We start from the raw sequence: 16,870 nt of genomic DNA, 5'->3' as shown, positions 1-16,870 counted from the left end.
AAGCCATCTGGTCCATGGAATTGTGTTGTAGGAGCCCAGCTCAGTAAGACAACAAGCAATTAATAGAAAAGTATCCTTTTATTGAGAGATAAGACAAGTGTATTTACAATATTCAATGGTTAGATCAGACAGTCTGACTGTGAGACTTTTTTAAAGCAGCAGTATTCCAGAAATTACAATTTATAAGGGGAAAAGAAAAACATTCCAAATAGGTTTCTGTTACAGAAAATACATCTGAACAATGACAGATACACTTAAGGCTAAGTAGAATTACACCTTTTCCTCCATCTTTATAGCAATAATCTTGGACAGAAGGCTAATTTTGGAAAGGAAAAAACAACATGGTTTAGAAAAACTGAAAACTGAAATAATGGAGGACTAGTATGTTTAAAAATAAGGACTCCTCAATGGTTCTGAATAAGAAATACACAATGCTGCCATGCAGTCCCAAACTCACATTTGAGATTAAACATGGACTCTATAAAACTGAAAAACTGCTCCAGCCTCTCAATCTTACTAAGGACCAGCGGATTAATAAATCCTTTACACACTTCTGTCTGATAATGCTTTCTGAAATAAGATTGTTGAAAAAGAGAGCTCTGATACTTTGCAAAGAACATTTTGGTAGAAATTCATGTCCACAAAAGAGTTAAATAATACAGATGTTCCTTACATTAACAGATACTATTTTTGCCCTAAAAAGTAGAATGACCTAGTCTTTGTAAATAGTATGGGTCAGTCAAAAATATGTATAACAGAGTCCTACAGGGCAACTTGTATAAGTTAATCCCCAAAATATATTTGACACTCTCCAAGTAAGGATTTTATTTTATTTTTGAAGAACATTAGACACAATACTAAGTCTCTTAATATTCCATGAACTATTGAGGTAGGAGTCTTATTTCATCAATATCACCTATTATTTCACAGATTATATCTTAAATCATATGCCAGTACCAAAAACACAGTAATCCACAAGACTGAACCATTAGATTATACACCAAGTCTGCCTTCCTTTCATCGAGCTAGATTGGGAGTTCTCTGTGCATCAAAAGATTTCACTAAAAGTAAAATGAGCTGTAATATTTTGTAGACATGTTTGCAAATAAAACCCACAAATTTCAATTATGATTTCATGTATTAAAAAGCTTTAACATTAAAAAAAAAAGTAAATATTAGTAGTGCACTCATTAGTGGCAAAACAGATAGTTCTATGGCTGCTGAAATGTGTCCCTTCATCCACCACAAAAGTTGCCACCGTGGAAAACTACTAATGAAGAAACAGCCAGTTTCTTTCTGCCCGTCAAGCAGCAACGGTAGAAAAGAACAACACATCATTTCTTTAGTGTCATATTTTTAAGAAATAACAACCAGTTTAATTATAGTAAAACAGCCTCAGCATGTGAACTCAGATATTTCCTCTGTGACTTAAGATGAAGAGTGATCATGTGAAGCATACCTATTGATTTTTGTTATGAAAAAGCTGAAAATAAGGGGATACTCAGCTTACATGGATAGCCCTTAAAAAATAGCCGTAAGTTAAACCTTTTAACATGTTGTGTTTTAAAGTAAACTTTACCAAGTTAGTTATTTTAGTTTGTAAAAAACATAATAAACCACTGCTAATTTTTTTAAATAGAAGGAAAAAAAAATCTACATATGACAGGAAAATCCTTTTGGTTTGCAATTAATGTTTTAAATAATACCCTATTCAATGAAACAAACTACGTAACAGACTACTTCATGGTCAAGAATACTTTTTGTTAAATGGCTATATGTAACAAATGATATAAATACAGTCTTAAGACTCCCAAGAAGTAAGAGTATTTCCAGAGTGTGCTGCTGACCAAAGAAATGCTTAGTCAGCTATAATTTAGAAACTAAAAGCTAGTAATAATGACCTTTGCATATTCCAACAGAGAACATCTAATTCATATTTTCATCTGGCTTTAAAATATTAAGACTCAGAAGACTGGCAAAAGTTTTACCTTCACCATGTTTACCAAAAAAAGTGATCATTCATCAAAACTGGGGTTTCCTAGGTTTGAATACATTAAAATGACATGACATAATCCAATCTAATTCATGCATCATTTTTGGAGACACGGTGCAAGTGGAAATACTTTCCCAGTTGCAGTGGGCATTTCTAAGAAGCAAATGCCTATGGGTGCCCCTGAATCTTCAAAATAATAATTAAAAAAAAAAAGGAACCAGGCACCATACATCTTTGAAGATGGTTGTTTCGCACTTTGTGGAAAAACAATAAAAATCACCTTCAAGAGTTTCAATATGCATTGTAACAGATTTCACCTTCTTCAGTTTGCTTGCTGACTTCTTACAACACCTGATTAGAAGCCTGTTGTCATTGCTTCCTTGTTAACTGTTGTTGGTACTTTGTAGGTATAGATTTTAAATGTCTGTAAAGAACATTACAAGCTATTTCATGTAATTTAATCTGTCCTGGATATTCTTCAAAAGATTTTATAAATAATACAATATTTTAAATGAGTCTTCAATGGACCGTTGTTATACCATATTGTTGCTTTCTCCAACTTTATCTACAAACTGCAAGAAGAGAAACAGACAAGAGAAAGCCTTCAGCATTGTTAAATATTACATCAACATTTTAAATGTTCATTGAAAAAACTCAGCTTTACAAGATTTGTGGAATTTTAAGGTATGACTGACAATGATTGACCCAGTACTACTCACCACCATCTTCTGACACATAAATGTGTATAAAAAATTTTTTTTCTAAAGTTATTTTTGCATGACATGCTATACATATGACTGTAAAGGTGCCACATGAGAAATACAACACAATGAATAAAAACACAGGAGAAAATGACATTGACGCTGATAGCTTAACAAAAAAATAAAAAATTAAAAAGCTGAAATGTCACAGCCATTCATTCATTAATGAACCCAATAAGATATTTCAACTGACCATGACTGTGGATCTCTTCTGGGCCTATGTAGTCTTTGAACAAACAGATTTAAGTCCATTAAGTACAATAATTAACAGCAGCTATTGACTAAAAATACTTTAATTGTGTAACTGGACTATGGACTGAAAGTGGCAATGACATTAAAAACTGATGTAAGGATGCAAGCATAAATTTATAATTTTAATACATATACATGTAAGTGGTTATTGACTTTGGTTACTCCATCCCAAATATTAAGCATTCCAGATGGTGATGCAAACAAATATTGAAGCAAAGTAATAGTGGAGATATTAAAAGTCATGCAACCATCAAATCTATAATACTATCAAATCTAGCAATCATCTCTTTCAATTCACTAATCATGTTTTCACTTAAGCATCTATACTAATAAAAGTATAATATGCTAATTAGACCAGGTCGACCAGACCAGACATCTTCTGGTTGTCTTGCCTTCCTTCTGGAGAAAGCCACAGTGGCGGGAGCCAAGGGAGAGGTGGTTAGGGGCGATCAGGCTGGCAGGGGAGAGCAATTAGGGGCGATCATGTTGGCAGTGGGGAGTAGTTAGGGGCAGTCAGGCAGATGGGTTAGGGGTGATCAGGCTGTCAAGGGGGAGCAGTTGGGGCAATCAGGCCGGAAAGGAGAGCAAGTTGGGCGATCAGACTTGGCAAGGGAGGGCAGTTAGGGGTGATCAGGCAGGAAGGCAGAAGGGAGGGCAGTTAGGGGCAATCAGGCAGGTGAGCAGTTAGGAGCCAGTGGTCCTGGATTGCAAGAGGGATGCACTGAGGGATCAAGCCTAAGCTAGCATCCCCCAAGAGGTCCCAGATTGGAGAGGTGCAGGTCAGGCTGAGAAACATTGCCCTCCCCCTTTCCCCCCGCCAATGCACCAATTTCAGGCACTGGGCCTCTAGTTTTATTATAATGAAGTAATACTCATAGGAAACATAACTTATAGTATTGGGTGTCCATCTATGCAAATATCGAAGTATCCTTAAATTGAGGATATGAATAATTATTACAATTCTATAACTAGAAGTTTTAGTAATTCCAAAAGCCATGCTAAGTATAAACAGCATTGACTATTGTTTGGAGATCAATGCCAATAAAATCAGGATATATCCCTGTAAGCCTAGGTTCCAACATCTTTTTTTATGTTACTTTATATCATGGTAAATAAGTGACTGGTACCCTGAAACTAAAAGTTGCTTTGAAAGTACTCAAAAGATTCATTAGAATTTTAAGGTAAATTTATTGGTGAGAAAGCACAACATTCCCTCTTCAAAGGTAACTTCTAATATGTAGGTTGTGTGGGTTGCTAGTTTGATTCTACAATTCACTCGAGGATTAAAAAAAAATTGGATTTATAGTGGTACCTTTTAGTTCTTTGAGAATTCAGTAAATATTATGGCCTTTCTCTCTAGAAACATCTTCAAAAATCTATAAATAACTTTATGCTCACAAATATGGAGAAACAGATTTGATAAGAGTGTTCAAATCATACAGGGGGAACAGAAATTATCATCTGACTTTCAGTATAACAGTGTTCCATTTAATTATCTTAATACACCTCATTTGATGAGATGGTCTAAGAAAGAAGATACTCATAAGAAATAATGATATCATTTTCATATTATTGCTTCTAAAATTAGAGAGGACATAAAAGTTACCTGAAAAGTACCTTGAACTCTCAAAGCATATCAATCCAAGTTGTATTAAAAAATAGAGAACAGTATTAAAAAGGAATACAGTGAAATAAAATGCCAGGCTTTATAGATTTACCAATGACTATTTTCTCTGGTATTCATGGTTACCATGATCTATGTGATGCAAACATTTATATTGTAATAAAAACATCAATTAATCATGTATCAATTGCTCTAACTTCTGGAAGTAAAGAGAACTGAGGAGTAGTTTGATGGGTTAGAGACTATATTTTTAAATACAGATTACTCACTGATCTAATGCCGGGCAAATTCAAGATGGACCCAAGGACTGGCACTCTTCTGATGAAGCCAACGACCACAGGAAAGAAGCCCCTGGGAGAAGAAAAAACAGCTCTGTCCTTGTACCCTCCTTATTACCAAAATCAACTGCCAATTAAGTAAAAAGGTCCTGTCAAAATTTGAATATTTTAGAGACTTTAAACTTCAGTTAACTTTTCTCCCAGGATTTGATTCCTTCTTTCCTTATGTTCTTATAAAATTTTACATATATTCCTATCTATAGCATTACTACTCTGTTCTACTAGTTTCATTATATACTTTCTATATTAAAAATGAGATTCTTTAAAGCAGACTTGGCACTTAATTCATATTTAAGTCTCCTGTGGGTAATATGGTGCCTTACGGATAGAAGACAATATACATTCCCTGAATAAAATTTTAAACCAATCTTACTTAAAGGTATTTTCTTACATTACATTCTATTGTTTATTCACTTGGTAACTAGCATTTGTAAAATATTAATTGACCAAAATCTCCCATAGTATATATAGTACAAAATTTTCTAATATGTATAAGCACTAAAGAAATTTCCATTATGTGGCAGTCACTATGCAGTATCAGGTTCTACATATTAAAATGTTGGGTATATTTATATATCTATTTATCACTGTTAGTTGGTTCAAATAGCAAACATAAAGACAGTGCCTTAAAAGGCTAATAAAATTAATTTTATTAAATTTAAAATATTTTACAAGATAACTCATAGTCCTAAACAGGCAATTATTCACTCCTAATAAAACAGTTTATAGTTGATTAAATTATCTAAAACAATAATAATAAAAGATTCAGTGTAAACAAAAATCCATTTAAGAAAATTATAGTCTTCTTACTCATGCTGATATAACTATGTGGATTTTGACATACTGTTTTACTGAAAGGAAACAAATAAAATGACTTCCTTACCTGAACAAAAGAAAGAATCCATAAATTTCGAAGATCATACCTATCAAAGGCCAACCAACAAGGACTACAAATACACCACCCAGGAAAAATCCTGTGGCTTTCATTTTATGTTTTTGAAAGAAGAATCTGAATGTTCTTTCTAAACCAATTACAAAAGCCAAGCCAGCCACAAATAAAACCTAAAGAAGAAAGAAAACGCAACATAGAAAAAGTAAGTAAGCACATTACATAAATTTGAAGGTCAAAGTTAAATATTTTTAAAAAAGGAGCACATCTAGTTTTCACTGTGGACAACTGGGCAGAGAAAACTACAATGCACACCAAGAAGCAGAACCAAGGAGTGGGCTAAGAAACAGGAAAGATTAGAGGTTACCAACCCAGCATCAGCAGTGGCTTTCCCAGGGTTAAGCTAGATGGAGATGGCTTAGTCAAACAGATGAATGGCAAGACAAAAGAGAAGCTGCCACTAAATATGTCACCTAAAGATGCTCCTAGTTCTACAAACTTCACCCGAGGCTATAGGAACTCCTGTGGATGGGAGAATACTGACTTGGCCAAGGTGATAGAAGAAGAAACCATGCGAAGCCAGAATATCTGGTAGCAACAGGAATAAAAATACAACTATGTGTTCTCAAATATACATATATTTTGCATGTTTTCAGACAGTAGACAAGAAATAGTGACCTATTAGAAAACTTGTTTTTCCTCACATTTTATTCCCAAATCCTGTTTTTCCTCATTAACTTTCTTTATTGAAAAATATTTCATACATACATATATATATATATATATATATATATATATACACACACACACACACATATATATATATATATAAATTGATTAATAAGTTAATGGTTAAGCTGTTTACATTATTTATTGTAACATCAACTTTGAATGATTTTGCTCTCCTTTATATTTACCAATTTGCAATTAAAAGTCCAATGGTAATATACACTTGTCAAAGATATTCAACGGGGGCTATTAAGTCATCTATTTTTTTTAAAAAAACCTTTATTGTTGAAAGTACTACAGATGTCCCAAGTCATCTATTTTTAACTTCTATTTAGAGGCTGCCTTGACTTATGCTATTGTAATATTGTAAATCACATATCAAACACTTAACATAATCATGGAATTAGAAAACCTCATTAAGTGTTTACCTTTGTTTAAACAGAAAGCTAATGGATTTCATTCCTGATGGAAAAAAAAGAATGTAATAGAAATTTTTACATGATTAGTAGTGAATTATTTCACCTAAATTCAATAGCAGGCAAGAATTCAGTTATGGCTAACTTTTTCTTATGAAGTTAATTAAAATACATATTGAAAACTCACATTTCCAATAGCCAGTAGTGCTTTGTCAAAAAAGAGAATCATTCCAAAGAACAGGAAAAACACTCCAAATCCTGTTAATCCCATGCCAATTTCTGCAATGTAAGTTATATGGTTAAAGTTAGAGAAACATTGTAGCTCCATTAAAATCTTTGTAAACTAAGATAATTCTTTAGTTTTTCTTTTGGATGATAAAAGGAAAAAAGGTCCCCAACTGGAGATTAACTTTATAATGACATTCACTAAGATCTACAACAAATTAACATCAATAATTTCTTTGAAATTTAAAATATAAGTGGAAATTTCTAATCTATATATAAAAGTCTAAGTGACCATTCAACCATTCAACTGGTGATTATGATGCGCACTGACCACCAAGGGGCAGACACTCAATGCACAGGCATGGAAACATGGGACAGACTAATGAATCTCAGAGGGAAGGGGGGAGAGAGGAAAGAGATAAACCAAAGATCTTATATGAATTCTAGAGACCTGCTGCAATAGGGCTTCCTGAGGCCGCCCCATCTTCTTCCCTCCCTTCTCCACAGCCCAGCCACCCTGCTTGCTTCTCTGCAGCTTCACTCCCTTCTACAGTGCTTGGCTTCCTTCTATTCAGTCTTGAATATGCAAATTAACCGCCATCTTGGTTGAGTTAATTTGCACATTTGCTCCTTTTTGGCTGGTGGGCTTGGCCTGTTGGTGTAGCGAAGGTGTGGTCAATTTGCATGTTTCTCTTTTATTAGATGGGATTAGAGGCCCGGTGGGGTCCCTTGGCCTGGCCTGTGGGGATTGGGCTAAAACCAGCAGTCCGACATGCCCTGAGGGCTCCCAGATTGCAAGAGGGCGCAGGCCAGGTCGAGGGACCCCACTGGTGCACAAATCCGTGCACCAGGCCTCTAGCTCTTATATAAGAGAACATTTCTTAAAAGCACCATATTAGAGAAAGATAAATCAGAATTCTAAAATTTTGGTTATATATATATTTTTCCCTTCTAAGAATCCCTCTGGCATCAGAATAAAAATATGGGTTTACTTTTGCTATTTATTTCTTATATTCTACAACTATTATTTATATAGATGATATCTGCAGTTCCTTCTTTCCCCTATAAAATTAATTCCTTCTATAACTCATTAGAAATTTATATAGTAGGTCAATACAATTATATAGTAGCAATAGGAAATACTTTGAGAATCAGGTAGTGGTCTCCTCAAAAGTTAAGTTTCAAAAGGTTAGATATCACTTTTAACTTTTTGGTGGCTTATTATGGATTTATTTTCTACAAACTTATCTAAACTATGAATCCATTCCCATATTTAGTCCGAGTCCTTAAATCACCTCTCCAACGCTTAAAAGGACACTGTTTTATCTAAAATTAATGTTCTGGGTTTTTGATCTTTCATTTAGAAACAAATTGTTGATCAACTCCTAGATGCAAGCAACTGTTCTAAGTACTGAGTATCAGACCCAGCAAAATAAATTTATCTTCCTCTTATGCACTATCAAACCTTCATTCCTCTTGTCCACGTATGTGTTTAATGAACAAAGTGTAAGCTTTGAAGTCTCTGTATAAAACCAATAATTTTATTGCCTTTACATTCTCCAGGACTTAATCTTTTATAGTTTGAAGAATAGACTTCCTAAGATTACTGTTTACAGTTGTACTTTTCTATTAATACTACCAAGCACAATCAATCCACTAAGTCACCTCCTTGATTATTTTAGTTTTGTTTTCAGGAAACAGTTACGAATCCTCATTTTACCTAGAAGCACTAACTGTATAACATAATAAATTATGGCAGAAATATTTTTGGAAACACAATTTTAAATGCACTATTAATGATTTCTGATCTTAATCACTTTGCCTCGGCTCCAGAAAGGTAAAATCCAGGTCATAGCTACTTAAAAAAAATTATAAGGCATGTGTAAAATGTTTTGATGAATTTAAAATTTATATCAATACATTTTCTACTTGTAAATTGATACAGTTAACTACTATTGTCCATAAAGGTATCTTTTTCTCCCATAGTTTAAAAGGATTCAGAAGTATTCCACAGATACTAATATTTTATGAAAATTTGAGGCTGATACTTTCATGCTTAAATGCTTTAAAAGAATTTACCAAATCCCAGCTGGTTTGGCTCAGTGCATAGAGCATTGGTCTTTGGACTGAAGGGTATCGAGTTCAATTCCAGTCAAGGGCACATACCTAAGTTGCAGGCTACTCTGGGGACCTGGTCTGGGTGCATTCACCTCCTCCCCAGGCCCTGGTCTGGGCACATTCAGCAGGCAACCAATCGATATGTTTCTCTCACATTACTATTTCTCTCTGTCTTTCCCTTTCCCATTCTCTCTGAAAATCAATGGAAAAATATTCTTGGGTGAGGATTAAAAACAAAGAAACAAACAAACAAAAAATATTAAAAATATGATATTTGAAAAAATTTACCAAAATAATTTTATATCGCAGACATAATTTTCCAGAGAAAAATATGGACATAAGAGCAAGTAAAATATCATTAAATAACTGACTAGGTAGGATTTAATCATTGGCAGCTGAGATAAATGAAAATGACTAATTCCCATGTTTTCACAAATTATACTAATTACACCAAAATTGTGAGATGTTTGTTCAGAAAGGAAATATGAAAATACATGTATTATGTATTGAGAATTTTATAGAAGTAGCCATTATAAGGTGCTTTATATACCTTACATAAATTAATCCTTTCAATACTATTACAAGGTAGGTATCATTAAATTCTTTTAGACAGCCCAGAAGTTGAGATTTAGAGAACTGACTTAATTTGCCTAAAGTCATACTTCTCCTTAAGCATTTGAACTCAAGCATATTTGAATCCAAAGTCTACGTGCTTAACCATTATACCATCCTGCTTTCCACAGTATTTTCAGGTTAAATGTCTGGTTAGATGAAACTCAAGGTCATTGGAGTACACTGAACTTCTGGGGGAATCGTCTTAAGTTGATCCAAGTTTAATATAATTAGCTTACCTAATATAACTAAGTAGGTGTTAGGAGAACTATTATAAATTGACTGCAGTTCTTGCCAGTGTGGCTCAATTGGTTGAGCATATTCCTGCGCACCAAGAGGTCACCAGTTTGATTCCTTGTCAGGTTATATACCAAGGTTGTGGGCTCAATCCATGTGCAGAAGGAGGCAGCCCATTGATGTTTCTCTCTCTCTAAAAATCAATAAAATGTATTTTAAAAAAATTGACTTCAATGAAAAGGACAATGTCTATGTTTTTATGTTTAATGAAATGTTTGTACAATTATGCTATAATTTCTTTTACAAATTGTGAGACAAAAGGTAGCACCAGCCCCAAGTTTCATATGGATAGCCAGAGACTCAGAGAGATTTGTTACTTACCCTTGACCACAGAATCAGCAAGTGTGTAAGTGGGGGAAGGTGCAGGGGTGGGGAATGGCACTTGGTGGTGGTGTGCCATCAGGCTGGGAATTGAAATCCAGTCTATAATACTTCACAGTTTGAACAACTGTAACATGGAAATCAAAACATTCCTACCACTTTATCCAATGTAGTCAAGCAGATCTTTGTAATCTTTTCCAAAACTGGCACTAGCATGATGTTGCTAAGAATTCCCTGATGTAAAGGGGTCAAAAGCCTCCAACGGACCTCACTGTGCCTTTTTCTCATCTTCCCTGTGCCTGAGCATTCATATGCCCAGTTATTAAACCCCTACATAGAGCTGCCCTCTCACTACCAGAATCAGGCCCTGTAAAATAAGTTTATCTTCCTCCTAGGCCCTATCAAATCTTCATTCCTCTTGCTCGTATTTGTGTTTCATGAATAATTTGATAAAAGCAATCTAATAAAATGAATTTATCTAAAATAAAAAGCTTATTGTAGAAATTTTGTAAGAAAAAATATGGTTAATTCAGTGGCAATTACTGTTAGCATTTTGATATCTGATTTAAGTATTTTAAAGCAGACTGTCTTTCTATGCCTTTTTAAAAATAGAAAATTTCAGAATAAAAAACTTAAGTGAATATCAACTGAATTTAACTCAAATGAATATCATGGTGGAATTTCAGGCTATCCTATATAATAAAAGGCTAATATGCAAATAGACCAACAGCAGAACAACTGAACAACTGGTCAACTGGTCATTATGACATGCACTGACCACCAGGGTGTATGCGTGGAACATGGTGGGTGTTGGCAGCAAAATGCGGCAAATGACAGGCATTGGCTGCGGTGGGATGGTGGAGCAGGTGAGTGGGGGTGCCGGACCAGATGGGGCATTGGTCACTGTCATTTGGGTGAGCATCTGGTGGTTACTGGAAATTCTTTGCTCCCATGCACTGTAGTCTCACCTAGCAGTTTGCACCTGCTGTGGGCACTGGCCCTACTCCTGCCTGCTGCTGGCACTGGGGCCGCCACTAACACTGCTGCCAGCATTCGGCACCAGCCCTGATCACTTCTGTACTCTCCCTACTCCTGAAGGGTGATAGGGGCCAACAGCTGCCTCTCACACCCGCTGCTGGCGACAGCCCCACTTGCACCTGCTGATGGTGCTGGAGCTGCTGCTCGCACCTGCAGCCAGCACCCAGTGCGGGTTCTGATTGCTCGGCTCCATCAGTGGGTACGAGTGGTGGCTGCCAGCCCTGATCGCCCCTGAGGGCTTCTCCACCTCTCCCTGCTCCTGAGGGGCGATTGCGGCAGCAGCTGCCGCTCATACCCACTGCTGGTGCTGTCCCCAATCGCTCTGCGCTGTCAGTGGGTGCAAGCGGGCCGGTGCCATCAGCACACTGAAACAGCAGCAGCAGCAGCAGCGGGAGTGCAGAGGATGTGCTGAGTTGTGCCCCTGTGCCCACGGCAGGCATTCCACAGTTCCACGAATTCATGCACTGGGTCCCTAGTGTGACATAATAAAGATTTAGTGGCAGCAAGGGAACTGCTCCACACTACCCCATTTGATAAATATTGTATTTTTTTGGGGGGAGGGGGGGAAAGAGGATGCTATTATAGGATCCCTTAAAACAGTCCTGAATTGTTTTTTGCCTTTTTAAAAGTTTTTATTGATTTTTTAAGAGATCAGTAGTTGGCCACCCTCTCTCAGAATCAGAATCCTGAGATAATCTTGGCAAATCACTTGACCAATGGCCAATTCCTGCAGTTAACACACTTATTAGGTCTAGTAATAATTAATGTCGTTTTCTAATATTTAAATCGAATTTATTTAAACAATACAACAAAATTTAATCATAGTTGCCGTTGTTTTCTACTACTTGTGCCCAACGCTCAGGAAGCATTTTAGCCCCTCTGTTGTAAAATTCTTGTGATTTTGATGCAAAAAATTCGGTCAATGCATTTTTGAGGCATTCTTCATTATTAAATTTTTTTTCAAGAAGAAAGTTTTGCAAAGAACAAAACGAATGGTAATTGGAAGGGGCAATATCAGGAGAATATGCAGGTTGAGGGAGAACTTCCCATTCCAACTGGCGCAGTTTTTCAGCAGTGATTCTTGCAGTATGCGGTCGTGCGTTATCGTGGTGAAGAATTACGCCCTTCCGATTAATCAGTGCGGGTTCTTTTTCTCTTAAAGCTTGGGCTAACCTTTCCAATTGGGCACTATACACTGCACTTGTAATGGTTTGGTTGGATGGTAAAAGTTCATAATGAAGAATTCCTTTAAAATTCCACCAAACACACAACATCACTTTTTTCGCATGCAAGTCAGGTTTTGGCGTGAGCTGCGGAGCCTCATTTTTGTCCAACCATTGAGGCTGCCTTTTCAAATTAACATACAGCACCCATTCTTCATCTCCGGTAACAATTTGCTCTAAAAACGGCAAACGGTTTTGACGAGAGAGGAGCGAACTGCAAATTGTGACTCTTTGATTACGGTTGTTATCGGTCAACTCATGAGGAACCCATTTTCCAAACTTTTGGACTTTGCCAAGTGCACGCAATTGATTAGAAATTGTTTTTTGTGAACAATTTAAAGTTGCCACAAGCTCTTGTTGGGTAATTTGAGGATTTTGCACCAAAAGAGCTTGAAGAGCTTCTTGATCAAAATTGGACACACGGCCTTGACCACTCTTGTCATCTAACGAAAAATTTCCCTCGCGAAATTTCTCAAACCAACGCTGGCATTTTCTGGCGCTAACTGCATCTTGACCAAGAGCGCTACAGATGTTTTTTGCAGCCTCACTTGCTTTTCTTCCTAATTGGAACTCGTAAAGCATGCAGTGCCGAATATGCTCTTCATCCGCCATCTTCTTAGCCCTAGTTTTGCAACAAAAACCAAACCAAACACAAACTTTTTCAAGCAAAACTTGTTAATTGCACTTCACATGTTCTGTAGATACCACATGTTTGAAGGTTATGTCAATACAAGTCAATGCCAAGCAAGATTTTAAATAATGTTAAAAAACGACATTAATTATTACTAGACCCGATACAAGCACCATTTGAAATCCAAAGAGCTTTTGATTCATTAATCATTTTGTGTTCCAATCCACTGTTCTATCCAAAACATTTGGCAGAAGAGCAGCAAAGAGCATATCATCTTCCTCATCAATTTAATGAAGTGAGGAGAATGTTTACTATCCTGCCCATATTCCAACCCAACTCTCTTGTTCTGGTTTTTGGAAGGATGTAAATCAGGCACTTGTCCTTATAGTAAGTCTTCATTATAAGAGAATGCCTATGCACAGGATAAATAATTCACATTTTTATCTATATAATAATCATGGACTCAGGAGAAATAATAATCCTATAATATAATAAAGAGGTAATATGTAAATTGACCATCACTCCAACACATAACATGGCCACCCACATGAGGACACAAGATGGCCTGCAGGGAGGGCAGTTGGGAGGTAACAGGCCTGCAAGGGAGGGCGGTTGGGGGCGATCAGGCCTGCAAGGGAGGGCAGTTAGAGGTGACCGGGCCTGCAGGGGAGGGCAGTTGAAGTGGGGGAGGAGCAGGTCTGCAGGAAAGGGCAGTTGGGGGCAACCAGGCCTGCAGGGGAGGGCAGTTGGGGGAAACCGGGCCTGCAGGGGAGGGCTTTTAGGGTTGACCGGGCCAAAAGGGAGGTTAGTTAGGGGCAACCAGGCTGGTAGGGGAGGGCAGATAGGGGTGACCAGGCTGGCAGGGGAGGGCAGTTAGGGGCAATCAGGAAGGCAGGCAGGAAAGCGATTGCGAGATAGCAGTCCTAGATTGTGAGAGGTCCGACTGCCCGGGCAGGTGGATATCCCTTGAGGGGTCCCAGATTGGAGAAGGTGCAGGTTGGGCTGAGGGGACCCCCACACAAATTTTGTGTACCTGGTCTCTAGTACTTTATAATTAGATAGAAAAGCTATGTAGAGTTTAAGTACTTCTTCTAAGTAATCAGAATTAGAAGTACACTCTAGCAATTAATGTACATACCGTATTTTTTGGACCGTAAGATGCACTTTTTTTCCCCCAGAAGTGGGGGGAAAAAGTCCCTGCGTCTTATGGTCCAAATATAGCCTACACATATACTTTAAAAAAAAAGTTTTTTTACTTGCCCGGCTCTGTGTGGTCTGTGTGTGCTTGCCCGGCTCTAAAATGGTTCTAAATGCTGCTGTTTACTTTACAGGGTTGATTACATGTGTTTATGACTGTGATGTTGGGTTTTAATGCACATAAAATATTTTAGGACACTATTTGTTTCAAAATCTTTTTTTCTTCATTTCCCTTCTCTAAAAACTGGTGCGTCTTATGGTCCGGAGCGGTCTTATGGTCCGAAAAATACAGTAATTCTGCTAATTTCCTTGGGCAAACTAATTTTCATTTTGGGTTTTAATCAAGAGGAATGGGACACTGTGTTTCATAAAGAAAATAGGCCTTAATAATATCCTACAAAATTTCTCCAAAAAAATGAATGATTCTGTAAGGTAAGTGTCTATATTACTGTTGAAACTACTTTTGCTTTGGAAGAATTTCATCATTCTAAGATCTCAAAGTTTATATCGTCTTTTATATGCTAGTAGGGTACAGTAAAAAGAACAAAGGTTTTTAAGCCAGCAGGGCTGGGATCAAGTCTTGTTTCTTGATTACATTAAATTTCTTTTGTCTCCTTTAATTTATAAAAAAAAAAAATAGATTCCTCTTTACCTTATAAAGCTCTTAGGAATTACTTGTAATGATTTTATGAAAGCACATATTGCTAATTTTTTTTTTTTTTAAAAGAGCTATACTTAGGTTTTCTCGGATCAGAACACATGAGGCCAAATGACTAAAATGAGCACTCTTCCTGGACCAGGGCAGGTGGCTCTAAGGTGCAGACTGGTCCCATCTCAGAAAGGCAGCCTGACTGGCCTGCAGTGTGAGTGTAGGACCTTAGGAGCTCTGTCAAGTTCAAGTGCGCTATGGCGTGAATCCAAACCTTAATTCTCCACTTTAAAATAGAGCACTTACGGTGAAGTATTATCTTCACTTCAACAGACTGTTTAGTTCTTAAAATCTTGAAAATCCAATTAAGTTAACCAGAATAAGAAATAAAAGGCGTGGCCGATTAAGCAAAATGAGACAAAAAGACAATCTCAACCATCAAAAAAAAAAAAAAAAAAAAAAAGATAGCATAGGGTTGGGCAGATAAGGTAAATAAAAAATGATTAAGATTGGTGAAAAGTGGAGATGCTATATTGAAAGAAAAAGGAACACACAGTATTGCCAACCTTAGAGAGAAGACAGACCTGAAGAACTCTGAGGCAGGCAGAAAGATATGCTAAAAATAACCAAACAAGCCACAAAGCACAAATGTACAATATTAACAAAAGAAATCCTTTAATGAACGCCAAGTGACATTTGACCAGTGGGGAAGCATTAGCTGGTAGAAAAAAAATGAAGTTCTTTCTAGGGGTTTTTGAAAGGTCGTTTTCCATTGCTGGCAAAGAGGCACACATACTCCATATATGTAAGTGTGGGCATCTTTTCAAAAAGAGCCTACCATGGGTGACAGTTAAAATTCCGTCCCCCCGCCCAGTAAACTTGCAGAGGAGGACCCCACGACAGGCAGGTCCAGAGAAATGTCCTCGAGAGTGGGCCGCGGGCGCCACAGCAAACTTTGTCTAGAGGCGGACGGTCCGCGGGAACAAAGCGCCCGGCTCCCTGGGGGCGAGAGAGCCGCGCGAGCCAGACCCTCCGCGGGGCTCCCCCTACCCAGGCCCGGGCGCCTCCCCCGACCCCGCCGCCGCCTTCCCTCCCAGGCCAGGTCCGCCTCGCAGGTCCAGCCTCGCCCCTTCCCCGCCGGCCGCCGGCTCCCGCAGCCCCAGCTCCGTCCCGCCGGCCGCCGTCCCCAAAGCGGAGCTTCATTCATTTCCCCGCACCGGGGTGGGGTGGGGTGGGGGGGTGGTTGGAGGGAAACCGGCGGGAGGGCCCCCGCCCCCGCCCCGGCAGAGGGTGTGTGGGGCTCCCAGCAGGGCCCCCGGGGCCCGCGCTTACTCTGGGTGTCCGTTAAGGAGATCATGGCTGCTGGGGTCCCGGCTGGGATGAGGTCCGCTCCTCGAGAAGCCCAGGGCGTGAAGCAAAGATGCGAGTGTGAAGCCGGGAAACAGCCCAAGAGACAGCCGCCACGTCTTCCGGAAACACGCAGCCATCCCCCGTCCCAGCGAGGAGGCGGCTTCCGATTGGCTCAAGCCGCTCCCGATATCAGCCAATGATGTGGGG

General features: G+C 38.2%; 1 protein-coding gene across 2 annotated transcripts; it reads right to left on the bottom strand.

Moving 5' to 3' along the window:
* Nucleotides 1-59: 59 nt before the first annotated feature.
* Nucleotides 60-16,842, bottom strand: GOLT1B (golgi transport 1B). 2 transcript variants are annotated; one of them, XM_036459147.2, is made up of 6 exons: nt 16,646-16,842; nt 7,190-7,281; nt 5,852-6,030; nt 4,900-4,981; nt 2,948-2,980; nt 60-2,565 (listed from the first exon to the last, which is right to left on the bottom strand). In XM_036459147.2, the coding sequence occupies exons 1-5, from the start codon at nt 16,668-16,670 to the stop codon at nt 2,972-2,974; spliced, it is 387 nt and encodes a 128-aa protein (XP_036315040.1). In that variant the 5' UTR covers nt 16,671-16,842; the 3' UTR covers nt 60-2,565; nt 2,948-2,971. The 2 variants fall into 2 exon arrangements, with proteins under 2 accessions (XP_036315040.1, XP_036315039.1); XM_036459146.2 differs by lacking the exon at nt 2,948-2,980 and having other exon boundaries at nt 16,646-16,839.
* Nucleotides 16,843-16,870: the final 28 nt, after the last annotated feature.

Source organism: Pipistrellus kuhlii, unplaced genomic scaffold (genome assembly GCF_014108245.1).
Source record: "Pipistrellus kuhlii isolate mPipKuh1 unplaced genomic scaffold, mPipKuh1.p scaffold_m20_p_3, whole genome shotgun sequence".
NCBI lineage: Eukaryota > Metazoa > Chordata > Mammalia > Chiroptera > Vespertilionidae > Pipistrellus > Pipistrellus kuhlii.
This window is presented reverse-complemented; position numbering and strand designations above follow the sequence as displayed.